The following is a 17,889-nucleotide window of genomic DNA, read 5'->3' as shown; positions in this document are numbered from 1 at the left end:
TGTACTGCAAAAATGACTTTGTACTGACTTTGCACTGCAAAAATACACTTTGCACAGTTCCATGAATCAGAATTTTTGTCGGCAGTGCAAAGTCACTTTGAACCGTGCAATAAATTCGATGTATCAGGCCCTTACTCTACTACTTTAACATGGAAAAAACGGATTGCTTTATAGGGATAGCTAAATGTTCTTAAAAAGTTGCAGAACAAGCTAGAGGTTTGTTACAAATGTAATCTTTATCCTAGTGACTTTACTACAAAACTTGTTTTAGTGATTCGTAAAGTGAGAAAAGTACAGTTGTCTAAACGTAAGGCTTTTTTTCAAGCTAGCATTATTTTTCATTCTGAGACATCTAGCATTATTTTTCATTCTGAGACATCAATTTTTCCTTTCAGGATGTGGAAAATAAAACGACAACAAGATTATTTCGGCTTAACATGTTTCACTGATGATTTAGATATTATAAGGTTACTTTAACTTGGAGATATGTGTATTTTGCAAGTAAACTATCAGAACTCTCAAGCTTCCAGTGGCCAGGCATGAGAAGGACATCCAGTCATGTTTGTCCCCCTCTGTATTCTGGGACTTGTAGTTTTTTCTATCCCATTAGAAATATAGGAAAACAACATGTCTCACAATTACAAGCATAAACAGGACTGAGTCGCCTTCTCGCGCATGCCCATGGGAAACTTGAGCACTCTACTCTATCAGGCAGCATTATTGTAGGCTTTGCAATCCAAAATGTACATATTTGTAGCAAGTTGAGCTTGAAAGTTACGTGTTCAAATGCATCAACTGTATATTTGGTTAAAATCCCAGTTTTACTGTTCAACCAAAGTGTGTGATCCTCAGCAAATAATGTAATCTCTTCGCGTATTGAGGACTGACATCAGTAGAGCCAACTATTATGTTCTCCTCTGTTGCTGCCAGTCACCAAAATGGCAGGAGACGTTCTACCCAAAGGAGAATGAGAAAAACATTTTGCTATGCCCTGTTATGCTATGTTATCGAGTTTTGTATAGTACACAGTCCATAATTTTCACGGTTTCTTGGGTTTCAGGATCTTCAAGAGGTGGGGTAGAGACTAATGGAGAAGCAGTGCAAGGCTGCTTTGTTGGAATGTTGATGTGTGCATGATCTGAAAAGGTAGGGTTCTCTGTGGTGTGCAGGTTTTATATATTTTGTGAGTTGTCTGGAGCAGAGGTGAATGTGCGCTCCAGGTTGGTAACTTCAATTGTTTATGTGATTATTGTGTCTGTCCTTGTAGTGTTTAAGGAATGTGGGGAGCCGTACTGGTGTATCTGTGGTAGGTTAGTGTGCTATTTAGGGAATTTCTCCAGGTGGTTTGTGTTCTATTGTGTAATTCATATTGATTCAGTGAGGAGTTGTATATGAAGGTGGGTTGTTATTTAGAAGTGTGTAGAATGATTTTCAGGTAGTTACTGTTATCATACATTGCTCAACAAACCACGTGATAAAAACTGGGAGCATCCTTTTTCACTTTGGAAGAATCACAGTTTGTCATTTATTTGCTTATATCAATGGAAACATTATTATGGGCCATAGGCTCTGGGGTTGTGGGAGAAAGGATGAGAGGTTTGGGGCTTGTGTTCTGGCCTTGGGCTGTTGAAGGTATGCAGCTTGGGTTCTGGTGGTGGGGCAGCAGAATGGCAGGTATGGGGTCTGGGCTATGCTGGTGGCGAGGCAGGATGCCAAGTATGCAGCTTGTGTTCTGGCCTTTGGCTGTTTAGGAGGCAGGAAGCCAGGTATTGGGCCCGGGCTCTGGTGGTTGTGCGGTAGGGTGCCTTGCCTGGTATGGTGATTGGGGTCTAGGTGCTGGTTGAGGGGGAAGGATGCCAGGAATGAGGCTTGCGTTCTGGCCTCTGCTGTTGAGGAGGCAGGATGCTCGGTATGAGGCCTGGACTATGGCAGTGGGGAAGCACAATGACAGGTATAGAGGCTGAGCCCTTGCTAATGGGGAGGGAAAATAGACCATGTATGGGGCCTGGGCTCTGGTGATCGGGAGGCAAGATACCAGGTATGGGGCCTGAGCTTTGGGTGGTGGGGATGCAGAATGCCAGTTATGGGGCCCGGGCTCTGGGTGGTGGGGGTAAAAGGATGCCAGGTATGAGGCATGGGCTCTTGGGAGGCAGGATGACAAGGGCCTGGGATCTGCATGGTTTGGGTAAGGGGTCTGGGCTATGGTCGTAGGGAGGCAGGATGCCAGGTAAGGGGTATGGGCTATGGTGGTAGGGAGGCAGAATGCCAGGCATGGGGCCTATGCTCTGGGTGGTGGGGGGAAGGATGCCAGTTATCGGGCCTAGGGTCTGGGTGGTGGGGGGAAGGATGCCAGGTGTGGAGGCCACGTCAGTTTGGGAAAGCATACAAATAGCCCTTTACAGGTGGCCCCCCTACTTTTGCCTGTGCCCCTCACCCTAAATATGATTCCTGGAGACTCCATGCTTGGCACCCTTTCTGCACCCCCCACACCCTACCTTGTACCAACCCTGGGAAACAGCCCTGATACAGTTTGACACGTGGAAAATAATAAGAGCAAACAGTGCTTGTGAATGGGCCGGCTCTTGCCGGGTCCGAGATCCGGCATCAGATGTCTGGCTGGATCTCGGGACCCGGCCTGCCTCAGCCCTGATCAGGCTATACCGAGCCCCAGCTTCCGCAAGCTGGGAGCCCAGTGATCTAATCTGTGCTGTGCTTCTTTCACTGGTCTTCATTTGCGTGTCTGCAGGTCCCATTTGCCTAGCCTGTTTCTTTCTTCTGGCCTGATAGGGACACCACAGGAATTAATGGCCCATGAATATAACTGGGAGGGGGCATCACTGTTGAAAGCAGGCTTTCTACATCGTGGGCACACTATTGTTTTCCAAATGTGCATTTTACACTTCCATAGAAAAACAACAGTATTTTCCCAACTGAAAAATGCTGCTTTCATTCACTAGCTTTCTTTGAAATGTTTTTTTTATGTCAGACTACCACAAATGCTCTGTTATTTGTGTGCTTCTTTGTGTTTTATCACAGGTTATATTTATAAAGATGTTATATGCTTGTCAAACTGGTTAATCACTAACAAATGCTTCTGTTGTGCTGACAGCAGTTATTAGGAAATGTAACTGTGGGTTCGTGGGTGCCAACTTTTGATTTTCACTACAGGGGCAGAAATACCCCCACCTCTGCCCTGAACATAAGCAGGCAACCAGACCAACCCAACCCCTGGTCAATGACATTTTATAACACTTGTTTTTTTTTAATAAGGAGTTGCAAAAAGGAGTTGCAAAAAGTCATACGATCCACAACCAGTTTTGAATGTACAACATCTCAGCCACGGTCTCAGCGTTCTACTGTAGAGCCTTCCTATCGATCCCTTAACCAACAATATTTTGGGTGCAGCACTGCCAAGGAAACATTTTCTTTGAGTGGAGTCCAACTGCCAGCTCCGTCTGCTCGGAACGCTGTGCCCCCTCGGAACTCGCCCTTCCTCCAAACTCCACCCCCACCATGGCCCTTGTGGGATCCCCCTTTAAATGTTTTCCATTTCCACCACTGCTGAGTGAGCAGGTACCCTAAAGTACAACTAGGCAAAATAACACAGAGAATTACAATATACATTGGGGGCGCAGAACAACTCCTCCCCGGCGTTGCCGTCACATTGGGCCTCATTATAAGTTTGCCGGTCCAGGAACTACGGTATCGGTAAGCATACGAGCTGTGCTCACAGGTGTCTTCCTGCCCGCCAGATCAGATCTGGCGGGTAGAGTGGCACCTGCGAGCACAGCATGTCGGATGCACCGGCACCGTTGTAAACGGTGCCGGTGCATCTGACCTCCCCATTTCCATTTAGCCCTATGGGGCCGAATGGGAATGGGGAGCATGTTTTTTCCGACACCCACAAATGGGCAATTACCGGGTCCGGCAGGGCCGTAATGACCTCGTAATTGCCCAGTTGCGAGCGCCGGAAAAAATTGCAAGTTTGGCAGCAGCCTGCCGGTTTTACCGGCAAGACTACCGCCCATAGACTGTTTCACTCATGCTACGCATCAGAGCTGCAGGGGCAAGTTAGAAGCAACATGATGCCCCGAGCAGATAGAATCCGGCTCTCGGAGCTTTCCTCTTGGAAAGCTGACCCTGATTGTGGCTGGTCGCCCTGGACTGTGCCACTCGCTCACTTGACTGAGGAACCTCAAGCAACAGTAAACACATTATACATTAATTAACTAGCCAATCCATGCCATCCAATTGAATGTTACGTCAGCATCACATAATGTGAATTCCCCGCCCCCATCCGCCTCAAAGGTCCCTTTTTTTGTCAAATACGGTTTGTACAGGAGGGAACCAATCGGTGCTAAACTCCCGCAAACTAGCACGAGGCCACCCAGGCTGAGGTCATGACGAGGAGAATCCCCGGGGGCCCATCTTCCTGACTTCACTGGATTGTTTATGGCTCGGGGAGGCCCTTCCTCCTCTTTTGACAGCATCAGGCGGAATTCTGGGCTTTAAAAACAAACTTACTAATCACTCGGTGCTTCAGGAAAGTAAGGATAATGTTACCGGGAGCTGTAAGCGCTCCGCGGGGAGAGAGGCCAACGCCCCTCTACCTTTGCATAGAGGCCAATGGGGGACTAGCCAGGGAGAAGTGGAAGCACGTGGATAGACAGGGGAAGATGGCGCGAGAAATGAATGGAAACATGGGGTCGTGTTTCTGACCAGGAGGTGCATCAGCAGAGTGAGGCGTGTCTCCCACAATGCAAAGCAGTTAGTCCCACAAAGAGATGGGCATGCATTTTAGAAGTCACTGTGCTAAAATAGAGGGGACTCTGACATTTTCATTGAGGACCTCAATTTGAGATGCATCAAAAGAGCTTTATTGACGTCTCCGGCCAGAGTATGTTCTAATAATGATTGAGGTACATGACAGAGCCAGATTGGAAGGTGTCTTTTATTTATTGGTCATTTATTAGGTGCTTATACAATTAGCAAAACTGTTTCAAAGTGCCCAGAGGGCAAAGGATAGGGACAGGGGAAGGTAGACAATGTTTACAACAAAGATAAATAATGGAATTAATAGTACTACAAATAATGAGAATAACAGGGAGGGGAGAGGAACCTACTATGCCTTGGGAGTGTTCAGAACGTGTAGGTGCAGAAGGGAGGATGGGGGCTAAGGGATAGGTGCTGTGGTGCTCATGGATAAGTGCTCAGGGTGAAGTGCATTAGAAGAAAAGAACGTAAGTGCAACCTCCTGTGAAATGAGCTCACATATTCATCTAAGGGGCACTTGCAAAGGTTTTGTGGATGTTGCAAACCCAAATAGCACGGCTCCTGTTGGATAGAACCGAGGCATATTTGCAGGGGCCTTTTTGGCGACCCCGGTACTTAAATTAAATATAATGGGCTGCTAATTACATTAAACACAGGGGCGGCGTCAGGGCCTTTCAAATGAAAGGGGCCTCAGAGGGCACCCAAGTAACTTCCCCCAAATTGCCAGTCACTGGTCTAATAACACTGGAATGTATTCCTTTATATATTACTTACGTTCTGCGGCAAACAGTGTGCGCTTTGCAGCGCTCGCCGTACAACTGTGTTTGCTGGAGCCCATCCGGCTGTCGTTTCCATTGGGGAAAATAGAAGTGTTATCACCTCTTTGCCACTCAACACTGGTTCCTCCACGTCAGCCACTTGCTTACAAAGAAGGATTAATTGCTATTTAGTGTTTCAGCTCCCTGCTGACTCGCCACCTCATGATAATTGTCGACTATCTCCATTACAACGTATGCCCGCCCCCCTGCCTCAGACTGCTTTTCTGCTCTAAGTAAGGAGGGCCCCCAACCATCATGTTGAAATGGGCCCCCCACACATCTTCAGCTGGGTCTGATTAAACAGAACTGTTTGAGGGCCCCAATAATAGGGTGACCAGACATCCCAGAATTGGGGCCTCTGTCCTCTCCTCTCCCATCCCACCAGTTTTTTATTTAGAATCCACGTCCTCGGAGAAGGGTAGGGGTGACCTCTTCATCGGCAACAATTTATCAGAACATTTATACATCAAATATTCATTTTTTCAGTTGGGTAATTTGACATAATCCCTTAGAGCACATAGCTTCCGTTCAAGGGTGGCCTCGAACCAGAAAAATTCAGTTAGCAGCCATATGCATTAACTGCTTGTGTGCCACAGAGACTGCTTGGGAAACAAACACAGCAAGACCTGCAATAGGATTCAGAGTAAAAGCACATTTGCTTTGAACAGGCACACAGGCACAACCAAATTGCGGAGTTTAAATCCAGGCGCATTGCTGGAGATGGAAATCATCTATGGGGTGTGTGGTAGCAGGGGATGGGGTTTGGATAGTCCTACTTTTATCTTTGGGGCCGGCCCTGCTTTTCTATTTCTGCTAGATAACTGGTCTCTCTGCGGGCAGGCAGGCAGGCAGGCAGGCACGGCATGTCAGGCTAGACCTGCATCGGTGGAGCTGTGGGAACCTTCAAACTATGCCTTTTGTCATTCACATACTGTGTCTCTCTCTTTCCATTAGATTCATTGGCCACCTGCATCCGGGCAACGAGACGAGTGTATCCTGAAGGGAAAAGACCCTCTGGTAAGTCTGTCCTCCCTTTCAGCGCCTTCTTTCCCCCGCGCGTGGTGAGCTGGCAGCAGTAGGATTGCTCTGTCTCCTAATATGGACGCAAAATATAGACTACAAATAGATCTAAACATGTCAAATGTTGAAACTTTAAATGCATTAACCCCCTGATACGGAAAACATATGGAATACATCTGTGACTCCCCTTGTACCTGTTATTACTGATCAGCTGTGCTGCAAAGGGGAGTAGCTCAGATGCCAGCCCAGCGCTTCACCAAACAGCCAATAGAGAGCTTTGTTTATTCATATCGAAGTAGTTCTAAACAGCCATTTTCCTGACCACTGTTCAGCCTATTGTATCGATGATCGGATTAATCAATACATTCTACATTGAGTATAACCCTGCCTGTGTTTTCTGACCAAAGATTTAATTAAAAAGAGCAGATTCTGGTTTAATTATTTCTGAATGATGTGTTTCTATTTATATAGCGCTTTTGCCAAAGTGCTTTACAAAGAGCATAATTACATACAACATCACCCAACCGAAGGTGATACTCATTTATTAAACTTGGGAGGATGAAAGGCTTAGTGGGTCTTGCCAGGATCTGAACCTGTGACTTGCAGATCACACACAGCTCACAGCAGTGCACACTCAACACACTGAGCTATCTCACCAATGAATGCCAATCTTCTTCACCACCTGAAGAAGGGCCAATCACAGGCAGAACGCGCATTAGTCCAACATGTTACGCTCAGCTCAATTTTCCAGCGTGCTCCGACTTAGTCGTTGCATAGTGGCTTGAGTGACCACACCAAGAGAATATTTCCATTGGCATACCACAAAGAAGCTCAAACGGGCAACAACTAAGGGTGGGCGAATGGTGTGGCATGATGATTGTGCAATGACTGTTGTGCATGATAAATGAATGGTGTTCACAGTATGCTATTTAGCATAGAGGTCTTGCATAATTAGGTGTTCCAGAAATCCAACCTGTTCATAAAATATTCTATAATGGCCAGACCAGTGAACCAAGATGTAAATCCGAGGCGTAAAACAGTAAAACTTGAATCAATGCTCCTGGGTATGTTCTTTCCTTTTGAAGGTCTAGTGGGGCACGAATAGAAATAAACGAGTTGTCCTCTGCCTTGGAAGTGCGCTTTGTTTTAATGTATCCTTATGGAATCCACCCCCATTTATCACCTTCTAAATGCAGGCAGATTCCATGGGAATCCATTGTAAATGCTGCCTGCAAAGCATCATTTGTAAGCAGCATTTCAATTTTTTTTTCACAAAACTCAGCATTAAACAAGAGTAAACGTGGTTTATTTCTGTTTTTACTTTTGTACTCTACTTTGAAAATGTTTAAAATTACATACAGGCCCCCACCAACTAATGATGGTTGTTCCCTGGATACACCTAACGCTTTTTATAAAACAACACCCTACGTGTCGAATGAGCCTTGTACTTTCTGATCAATGGTTGCAACAGAAAGTTTTTTTTTTATTTATAAAAATCACAGGCAGAGCAATGCATTTTTGTGCCAAATAAGCATACACCATTTACCATTGAGAAGAGAGCGTAGGACATTGGTCCTTTACTGGGGTGAGAGAATGTGACTTGAAGACCAGATGTTGCAGGGAAACGTGGAAACATAAACCAGGGATAAGGACATGACAGAATGACATAGGAATGGGATGGTGAGGGAAGTCCTAAATTAAGGAGGGAGGGATGACGGAAAATTGCTGTAGGGTTGTCCATGAAAGGTAGGGAGAGAGGAAAACAGGGTGACGCATTAGCGAACAGTGTTACAAAAAAGGTTCTTCACAAAGAAGGAGAACGTTGAAGTTAGATTTAAACAGTGGTAGAGTTGGAGTAGTACAGAGAGGAAGAGTATTCCAGAGTAGTGGAGTGAGGCGAGAGAGATCGGGAGCAGAGGGGCTCGAGTGGTAGCAAGGAGGTGAGCCGAGGATGATCGTAATGAGCGAGGAGGAGAGAAGGGAGGAAAATGAGCACCTAGGTGGGGTGGGGTGAGTCCATGGATAGTTTTGAAGGTGATGAGAAGATGTTTTTACTTAGCCTTTTGTTTCAAAGATACCCAGCCAATCTGGCGACAGGCAGAGGATGTAGAGGTAAACCGAGAAAGGTTGAAAAGTGTGCGTATTGCAAATTTGAAGACTTTATCCAGAGGTGAAAAGGCATAGTTGTTCTTCATATCTCCCGTTCACTCGAGCGTGGCTGCACCGTTCATCTTGTTTTACATGGCCACTCATTCCTGTTACATTTCTACGTTAAGCAAGCTTTATGTATTCTTGTGCGCCTTGTGTTTCAGCATATGTGTGAAATATATGTTTTCTATCCTATTGTATGCAAGCATAGTCTTCATCTCCCGGTGCAGTTTGACCTACTGTTCGTGTATCTTCATGGTGGATGCAGCTAATGCACCTACGTGTGTCAGTGTTCAGCAGTGACATCATTTGCTTTCATCATCTTGGTCACACTAGGTTCATAACCACCATAGCTTGTAGATTTAGCTCTTCTGCGAACCCTCCAGGGTAGGGTTAGTAGGGTTGCCTCAGGGAGTAGTGCCTCTCACACCTGCAGTATGGTGGTGGGGAGGAGTCATTAGCGATGTGCACCTTCCATTTCTGTAACATTGAGACAGGGGAGGGGCTGACATTCATTTGCCTGTCAACATTGTCCTTCTACAATATGCTGTCTGATGTCCACAGAAGGCAAAACTTCACTTTCAACCAACAAATTCACCCTTGCAGGTTTAAGTTGGGTGTTGGGCTCCCATACTCGCATAAGACGGAAAGGCGACACACCCGTGAATTTATGGGTTGATAGTCCCATACTCCGCACCCTTTCCTCAACTGCCTTGCTATCCTCCATGCCGTGCCATTTCTCATGAATTGTTCAATAATTTCCACAATTACTCTACTGGATCTTTCTACTAATCCATTCATTTTGGGGTGGTAGTTGAATGAAAACTTCCGTTTTATTCCTTCCTTCCTTTCATATTTCATCATAGCCTTCCATTGAACTGCATAGCAATGTCACTTATCACACCCTCTGGACATCCTCCTTTTCTAACAAATTGCTCCATCAACTTTATCACATCATATGGCCTTGTTTCTTACTAATTTCCTATTCAACCACCTAGAAAAGTAATTGACCAACACCAATCTCACGCCTGACTTCAAAACCTGGTATGAGCCTAAAATGTAGATTCCTACTTGTTTACATGCTCCTAACAGGGTAACAACTCGATTGATCTCTTGCCTTTTTAATTTGCAACTTTAATTTGAGTTCTGATGGAGCCAACAGTTCCAGAAAAGCTAATTACAGGAAACCAGGAAGAGTGGCTAAACCATTTTGTCATGTGAGGATACAGCCAGGTGACTGGGGAAGAATTAGAAAAGGGTCATCTGTACATAAGGGCCTGCCTATCTTCTTCTGTCCGCTTTGAGTGAGGGAGGTATTTACAATGCTGCAAGAGTAGAGGATGGTTCAATATGGAATTTTAACAGGTTGGTTTAGTGAAGGTATTGTGAATTCCAAGGGAAGAGAGAGACGTGACTATTTGGCATGTGGGAAGGAGAGTTTGAAGGTACCAAAGAGAGGGAACAGGGGCACTCAGAAGCAAGGTTACAAGAGAACCCGGAAGTGAGTGTGAGGAACATGCTGGAGAAACAACAGGCAGCACTAGAGGTTGCTTACGTGGAAATTCCACTAGGAGAGTGAGAAAACCACCCGTATGGTTAAAAGATTGTGAGATGCATTAAGAAACATAAAAACGTGAACATCTGAACACAATGTGTAATATTGAGTCGATGTTGATTTGGGATGTTGAAGTGGCCTAAATGTTTTTGTGAGGGCACGTATATTCTGCAATATTTCACTGTACAAGTTTGATATCAGTCATTGTTCGTTATAGGTAATCATCTTGAGGGGAGGTGGGTGAGTTGTATATAGGAGCCTGGAACAGGGAATTTGGAATGTGCAATGGTGAGGGGAGAACCGGGCGGTTGGGAAGGACGTAGATGGAGGGTGGGTGCAGCCACAGCTGTGGCTAGAGTGTTCTCAAAAATTAATCAGAGGAAACCTACCGACTGTCCTAGAGTGTCCATCTCAAGGCAGGGAGATACAATACATATGCTTCTGCTTCCATTGTAGAAGCTTCTATGAGACTAGAGGCAGCTCAGACTGCTGCTTCCCATGTGGTACCTGTATGAGAGTGGAGGAAACTGACACTGCTACTTCCCATGAGGTCACGCTGATGACACTAGCAGAAACTGACACTGTTGCTTACCACACAGTACCTGCTATGCGACGAGAAGAACCTTATGCTGCTGCTTCCAATGCTGTACTTGCAATGAGACGAGAGGAAGAACACTCTTATGCATCCTATGAGGTGCCTTCAATAAGACTCAAGGCCCATTACCGTGATGCTTCCCATGATATACCTACCATAAGACTAGATGAGGCGGATGCTGCTCTTACCCATGCGGTTACTCTCATGGCACTAGAGGACAGCGACACTGCACACTGCTGCTTCCCATGCAGCACCTGCAAGGAGACTTGAGGAAGCGTACCCTGCTGCTGCCCATGCAGCACCTGCAAGGAGACTCGAGGAAGCGTAGCCCGCTGCTTCCCATGCAGCACCTGCAAGGAGACTCGAGGAAGCGTACCCCGCTGCTTCCCATGCAGCACCTGCAAGGAGACTCGAGGAAGCGTACCCCGCTGCTTCCCATGCAGCACCTGCAAGGAGACTCGAGGAAGCGTACCCCTCTGCTTCCCATGCAGCACCTGCAAGGAGACTCGAGGAAGCGTACCCCGCTGCTTCCCATGCAGCACCTGCAAGGAGACTCGAGGAAGCATACCCCGCTGCTTCCCATGCAGCACCTGCAAGGAGACTCGAGGAAGCGTACCCCTCTGCTTCCCATGCAGCGCCTGCAAGGAGACTCGAGGAAGCGTACCCCGCTGCTTCAAGGAGACTTGAGGAAGCATACTCTGCTCCTTCTCTTTGATGACACTAGAGGAAACTCTTTCATCTCGCTCCACTCTTGCATGTTTCTCGTTCACCCGCTTCTGTTCTCTTTCTGCGTTTTCGTCTCATTTTTGCTTATGCTCTCTTTGAATTTTTGTAAATGCATTCATGGCCTGGTTCCTTCTTATCTACCTTCTCTTGCCTCTGCCTACAAGTCATCCCATTCTCTTCGCTCATCGTATCTGTATTTGTATTTGTATTTGTATTTATTTATTTGTATTGCGCACCTTGCCCAGGGGCATCTGGACGCATAATTTACGAAAGTTGTTACATACATACAAGCCGCTTTCCACAAGAGAAAGGGCAAATCATACAATGACAGTGCAATTCAAGAAGGACACTCAAAAATAAATGGGATTTGTATTTATTTATTTGTATTGAGCACCTTGCCCAGGGGCACCTGGGCGCATAATTTACGAAAGTGGTTACATACACACAAGCCGCTTTCCACAAGAGAAAGGGCAAATCATACAATGACAGTGCAATTCAAGAAGGGCACTCAAAAATAAATGGGACAACGTATCACTGGTTACTATAGCGAGTGCTACGGACTGAACAGCAATCTGAATACAATCTGTATCATCGTTGTTTAGCTGTTCCTCGCCGCCCTTCTGCTCAATCACGTGTTTGCTCTTTTTCTCTTCCTTGGAATAAGCTCTGGGATGCTCGCCATCTTGCACTGCGCTCGGGCGGCATTCTTCCTGTGCCCCGCGCCACACCTGAGACCTAGTTACATTCTTCCTCAGATTCTAAATGGCAGATGATCCTGTCCTTTGCCACTTGTATTCCCCCTTTACTAGTATTTGTTACTGATTGTTTAACGTTGTGCAGCACATTGGTGAAAGTGTCTTATGAATTAAAAACAGAAGTACACAGTTGCTTCCTATTTGGCACCTGCTATGAGATTAGAGGAGGTGTATGCCACTGCTTCCCAGGCAGTGCCGGTTATGAAGCTAGAGGGCGCTAATGCTATCTTTTCTGTCATGTTATGTTATGTTATGTTATGTTATGTTATGTTATGTTATGTTAAAGGTACTTATACAGTCACCAACGGAATTGGTCCCCAGGCACTCTGGCAGATCTGTAAACAAGAAGGAGGGTGGGTAGGGTTAGTCGGGTGGAGGGGCAGTAGGAGAGTGGGAGAAGTGGTTTGCTGTTGGCGGCTTCAGCTCGGTATACAAGTATCAGATCGGGCGAGACCTTGTGTGCTGTAGGTGCTGTTAATGTGTTGTTGATGCAGTGTGGTAAAGTGCATGCGGATTGCTGGGAGAGAGATGGTTGTGTAAGTTTTAGGTGGGTTCAGTATGCAGAGATTGCAAAGTTAGGTTAGTGGGGTCTTTATCTTGGTTCTGATATTTCTTGTTCCGTTTCAGCTGTATTTCTGTGGGTGGAGTTGTTGCTGATTCCTTATGGACTGTCTCGCTGTAGTGCGTGATGGTGCTGCGCGGACCCAGCTGTATCCTAGTGACCATTGTATGATGTGATAGGTATTTCTGAACCTTTCCTTCAGGTGAGGGAACTAAGGTCGGTGCTATCTATTCTCTTGTTATCAAATGTTACATTGGTCTGTTGGAGCTTGGGACAGTTCAGGGTTAGGGTGCTGTTAATGAGACGTCCTAGTTCTTTCGTCTTGGTCAGCCTATGTATTTAGTCGTTAGTTTCCTCCTATCATGACTATCTCTCAGTTAGTTCTTCGGTTTTTGCACTTGGATTTGCACTTGGTAGATATTTTGCTGGATGGAATGTAGAGCCGGCCTTAGAGGCAGCAGCGCCCTGGGTGAATTGGCGCCCTCCCACCCTATTGTTATTAAATGTGCCCCACCATTGCGGGCCCATTTAACAACATAAGGGCGCCTGCCGTGCCTTCTCCCACTATGCCAGCTCGGGGGCGCCCTTAAAAGACTCCCATGAGGTGGTGTGGCAGGGGCTAATGGCGCCCTGGGGGGACATTGCGCCCCAGGCAGTCGCCCGGCCCGCCCTCCCCTAAGGCCGGCTCTGAAGGTATGCTATGTTATTTGAATTTGGATTGTACACTGCTACATTTGCATGGTTTGCAGGTGCTCTCGTAGATCTGAAAGAGAGGCAGAGGTTAGCGGATTAGTAGGAAAAGATAAGGTGCCCAACTGTTGGTGCTGGTACAGCCAGGAGCAACTGGCATCTGTGCCAGTGAGTTCTCTTAAGTGGTTAGTGATGTTTCCGCAGGTGTCGATGTTTCCAGATGGGGGACCTAAGGAGTTGTGGGGCATCAGTGTGCTGTGGGTGGGTTTCAGCAAATGAGTAAAGTTTTGACTACGTTGAGGTGTGCCGAGGTATATATTTTTTTGTCATAGTTTGTGTCGATGGGTTGGTGTGAGTGTGTTGAGTGAGGTGTTTGCATGGGGTGGCTGTTAGTTAATTGGATGTTTTGAGAGGTCTGCCTGGCAAGATTTGGTGGCTTGTTTTTGACTTGTCCTGTACATGTGCTTCTGTTGTATATTCTTTCCATGTAAGAATTGTGTGCTCTCTGGGTGTTGTGGTGGCTTGGGGGAGAAGTGTTGGCCGTGCCAGTGTAGCCCTTTTTTATTTTATTCTTTAATGTAATGTTTGTGCATATTTTTTGGTGATGTACATATGAACAACGTGTTAAATGCCGTGCTGTCATTCTAGCAAAGCAGCAGTACAGTGACTTGGATGGGCTGTGTGCACCTCCCCAGGGCCAATACAGGAAAACTAAACACAAAAGCAATGGAAGGGCCCTTTAGCCTGCTCTGAGCTACTGTTATGCGCGGTTCAGTGCGCCAGGCTCAGGGGTGTGGCCTGGCATTATCCCCCTGTCTAAGTGAGAAGGAAGGGCCGAGACGTTCCCCACTCAGTCTAATGAGCCCGGCGGCCTTCGGAGGTGCGGGCTGTCAGCACACCAGTCTGGGCTAGTCAGGGGCGCGTCAGCTTCCTTCCGGCTTTTATGCAGTGTTTTTAGACATGAATGACGGACAGACCCATCTGACACTCAGGGAAATTACTCACCTTCCGTGAGACACAACCCCGCTCAACCAGGAATCTCCCGATAATATGGTTTCATCGCTCGATATGTGGTACATGTAGATTACATTTCAATGTAGCACTGAAAGATGGTGTTAGGTGTGTCTAAAGAATACGAATGCTATTGGCCAAAGCAATAGGGTGACCAGATTTAAAAAGTAAAAAAACAGGGAGAGGGCAAGTAACATAAATGTAGGACTAACTCTTGAAAGTGGCTGTCAAGGCACACTACACTTCAGTAGCGTTTGGTGTTTGGAGGAGAAGGGGTTTAAGTGTTAGTGTTCAATTAAACAAAAACTGTGATTAATTTATCAAAAACTAACACTGTCTTAAGTTGTAAAATGCAGCATTTCTTCTGGGCGAGATTGTGCATTCCTAAAAAACCGGGACCACTGCAGTTTCCAATGGAAACCAAATCTTGAGAAAGGGGGACAGAGTACCGCATTCCGAGACAGTCCTGGCAAAACCGGGACGTCTGGTCACCCTACAAAGCAAATAAGGTGTGTGAAAAAGTGATATGCTGAGGATCACACAATTTCACCAAGTGTGTCAGCTAGGATTAGAACTCTGGTCTCTTGGACCCATGAAGGCAATTCAATTACTTGACTACATCCACTACCATTTTACAAGCTATGTCAATCATTACAAATAAATCACCCGACGCATAGTTCACAAGAAACATTCATTCATCTTAAAGGTTTTAAATAGCGTCCAGTACGAAACCGTTGGCGTACTCTGAAGCTTTTTTAAAACTCTTATGGTGACAAAAATGAGGAACTTAATGGATCCCAGGGAGAAATCAGCCATTGATAAGGATTTGCGCATAACGCGAGCTAGGCACACACTTCCTTCGCAAGGCAAGCTGGAAGACTTGTAAGCATAACGCAGAGTCCTGTGTTGTATTATGCGTAGCATCGTGTGCCTCTAGGCCTGGTGAGATGTGGGCAGGAAGTAAAGTTTTCGATCCGGGGAAGCGGAGTGAAATAACAGAGACAGGTCTCAGTGCAGGCCCAACAGTCAGGCTAGGCCTGTCCCACAGCAGCTACAGGTTGGAAAAGCCCTTGCATGGCTCCCGCAGAAGGGTCGCCTTGCATTGACAAATAATGAAAATAAGTCTCAGCTGAAGATAAACGGGGGCCCATTTAAAAATGATGCCTGGGGGTCCACTTGCCTTCAACTATGAAACCCCTCGAGAATATGTCAGCAATACAGAGGCTTTGGTGGCGTGCAGTTTAAGGTTAGGGTAACCAGACGTCCCGTTCTCCCAGGACAGTCCCAGGAAATCGCCCTCTGTCACGGGGACCCAGTGTTTTTTAATTTTATAAACCCCGTCCCGGGATCGGAAGGGTGGGTGGCTATGTTCCCGGTTTTTGCTGGGACCGATATCGAAATTCCGAAATTGGTCCCGGCACAAATCTTCCTGCGCGTGAATGGGGGCGTGAAAAATTGGTCCATGAATGCTTTTCACATGCCCGTTTCCTGTCCCCTTCACCTCCCTGCCGCTCTCCTCCATTGAGAGGAGTGTGCCTGTGAACGCAGAACCCCCACCCCCAACAGTCCCGTGACATAGAATTAGAACTACAGTTTTATTAGTGTTTACTTCAGTCCTACTTCTATGTCTATGGCTTGTCCCATTTATTTTTTATCTGGTCACCCTATTTAAGGTGTTTGTAAGCAAAAGGGTAGTGAAAGGAATGGTATTTATGCTTTTTTGGGTCATTATCAATTTCGAGTGGTGCAGACTTGCATACCCAGTGGACTTATCTGATGGCAATCAATGCATTGTAAGGAATGAGACGAAGTCTTGGAAATTTATGATTTGGTTTCCATACTTGACAACAGACTTTACATCGTCCTTTCTGGGGTACAGGCATCCGAAAACAACATAATGCAAAAAAAAGCGGATTCCTTAGTGAATATGTGCATTTCCCAGCATTGCCCACAACCTCACCATGTGCCTTGATTCTGTGGAAGAACCTTGGATAGAGCAATGCAGGAGGTGTGTGTGCCTGTAGACGTGCAAGGGAAGATGTATTGCGCCCTGCATGTCAAAACAAAGAAAGGCAGGCAGCAGCGAAGGCGACACTCAAAACAAGCACTTAGGAAAATATATTAAGCTTTCTTTTTCATAATCACAATGGGGGCAAGGTTTGGGGACCCATTTCCAATGAAAATGCTGAAAGGCCCCGATGCCGGACCTGACCGTGAACCATATACTCTCATTTGCTTTGCTACTTTCCAGCATAGATTTTGACGTGGTTTCGTCTCACATCCTAGCCTGACACGCAAGAACCACGAAACCGTTTCCGAAACGTCTGCACTAGCTTTCCACCCTAAAAGATGAAATACACCAGTGCACGGGCAATGGCATGACAGCTCAAGCAAAAACCATGACTTTTGACTTGTCTTTATTCAGACGGAGTGCGCCAACTACATCCGCCTGCTGCACCCCTTCAATCGGACCCATCTGCTGGCCTGTGGCACCGGGGCCTTCCACCCAGTCTGCGCCTTTGTCTTCGTGGGACATCGAGGAGAGGTATGTGAGTGCATGCACCGAAAGGCCCAGGAGTGTGCGAGTGTAAAAAGAGGTGTTGGAGGATATAAGAAGCAGCATGCGTCCTATGGAGTTAGCATGCAGAGGGCGTGTAGAATTTCTCAGCTGTGTGCTGGCTCAGACTGGCTGTTAGGGCTTGAAGGGCCGACCCAACATCCTTTAGCAGGTCAGGGTTTTTGGGTCAAATTGGGACTGTTTTTTGGACTAAATTGGGCCAGTGTGAAGAGTTACTGCACTCTACATCTGGTGGTTTTGACCAAGGGTAATGATCCAATATGCCTAAAAATGCAAATGCTACAAAAACGTCCTATTATTAAGTAATCACACACTTTGGGCTTCATTGCACGGAAGGCGGTAATCATGGCGCTATTAGCGCCATGGTTGCCTCCGGTAATTTACCGATCCCGCCATGGTGAATGGCGCAATTACTGCCCCATTCCAAGGTTGGCGGGTCGTAATTCCCCATTCACCATTGGCCCTTCCCCATTCCCATTTGAGCCCCCATAGGGCTCAATGGGGATGGGGAAGGCGGCAATTACGGTACCGCAAATTGCGGTACCGTAATTGCCTCCAAGGTCCCTTTGCGTGTCCCGTCCTTAACGGCTGGTAAAACCAGCCATTAAGGTAGGGACCAGCAAAGGGACCTCGTAGTAGGGCAGTAAGGGATTACCGG

At 46.5% G+C, this 17,889-nt stretch overlaps 1 protein-coding gene across 2 annotated transcripts in view; it reads left to right on the top strand.

Moving 5' to 3' along the window:
* The window catches only part of SEMA3G (semaphorin 3G), a 218,600-nt gene that overhangs the window by 145,095 nt on the left and 55,616 nt on the right, over positions 1-17,889 (top strand). For both annotated transcript variants that reach the window (XM_069644006.1, XM_069644007.1), the window contains exons 3-4: positions 6,546-6,608; positions 17,079-17,198. In XM_069644006.1, the coding sequence (XP_069500107.1) occupies positions 6,546-6,608; positions 17,079-17,198 (183 nt within the window). The remainder of the gene's footprint in view (positions 1-6,545; positions 6,609-17,078; positions 17,199-17,889) is intronic.

Source organism: Ambystoma mexicanum, chromosome 2p, assembly GCF_040938575.1.
Source record: "Ambystoma mexicanum isolate Mex_15411 chromosome 2p, UKY_AmexF1_1, whole genome shotgun sequence".
Lineage (NCBI taxonomy): Eukaryota > Metazoa > Chordata > Amphibia > Caudata > Ambystomatidae > Ambystoma > Ambystoma mexicanum.
The sequence above is the reverse complement of the archived record's forward strand: the minus strand, read 5'-3'. Positions and strand labels throughout refer to the sequence as shown.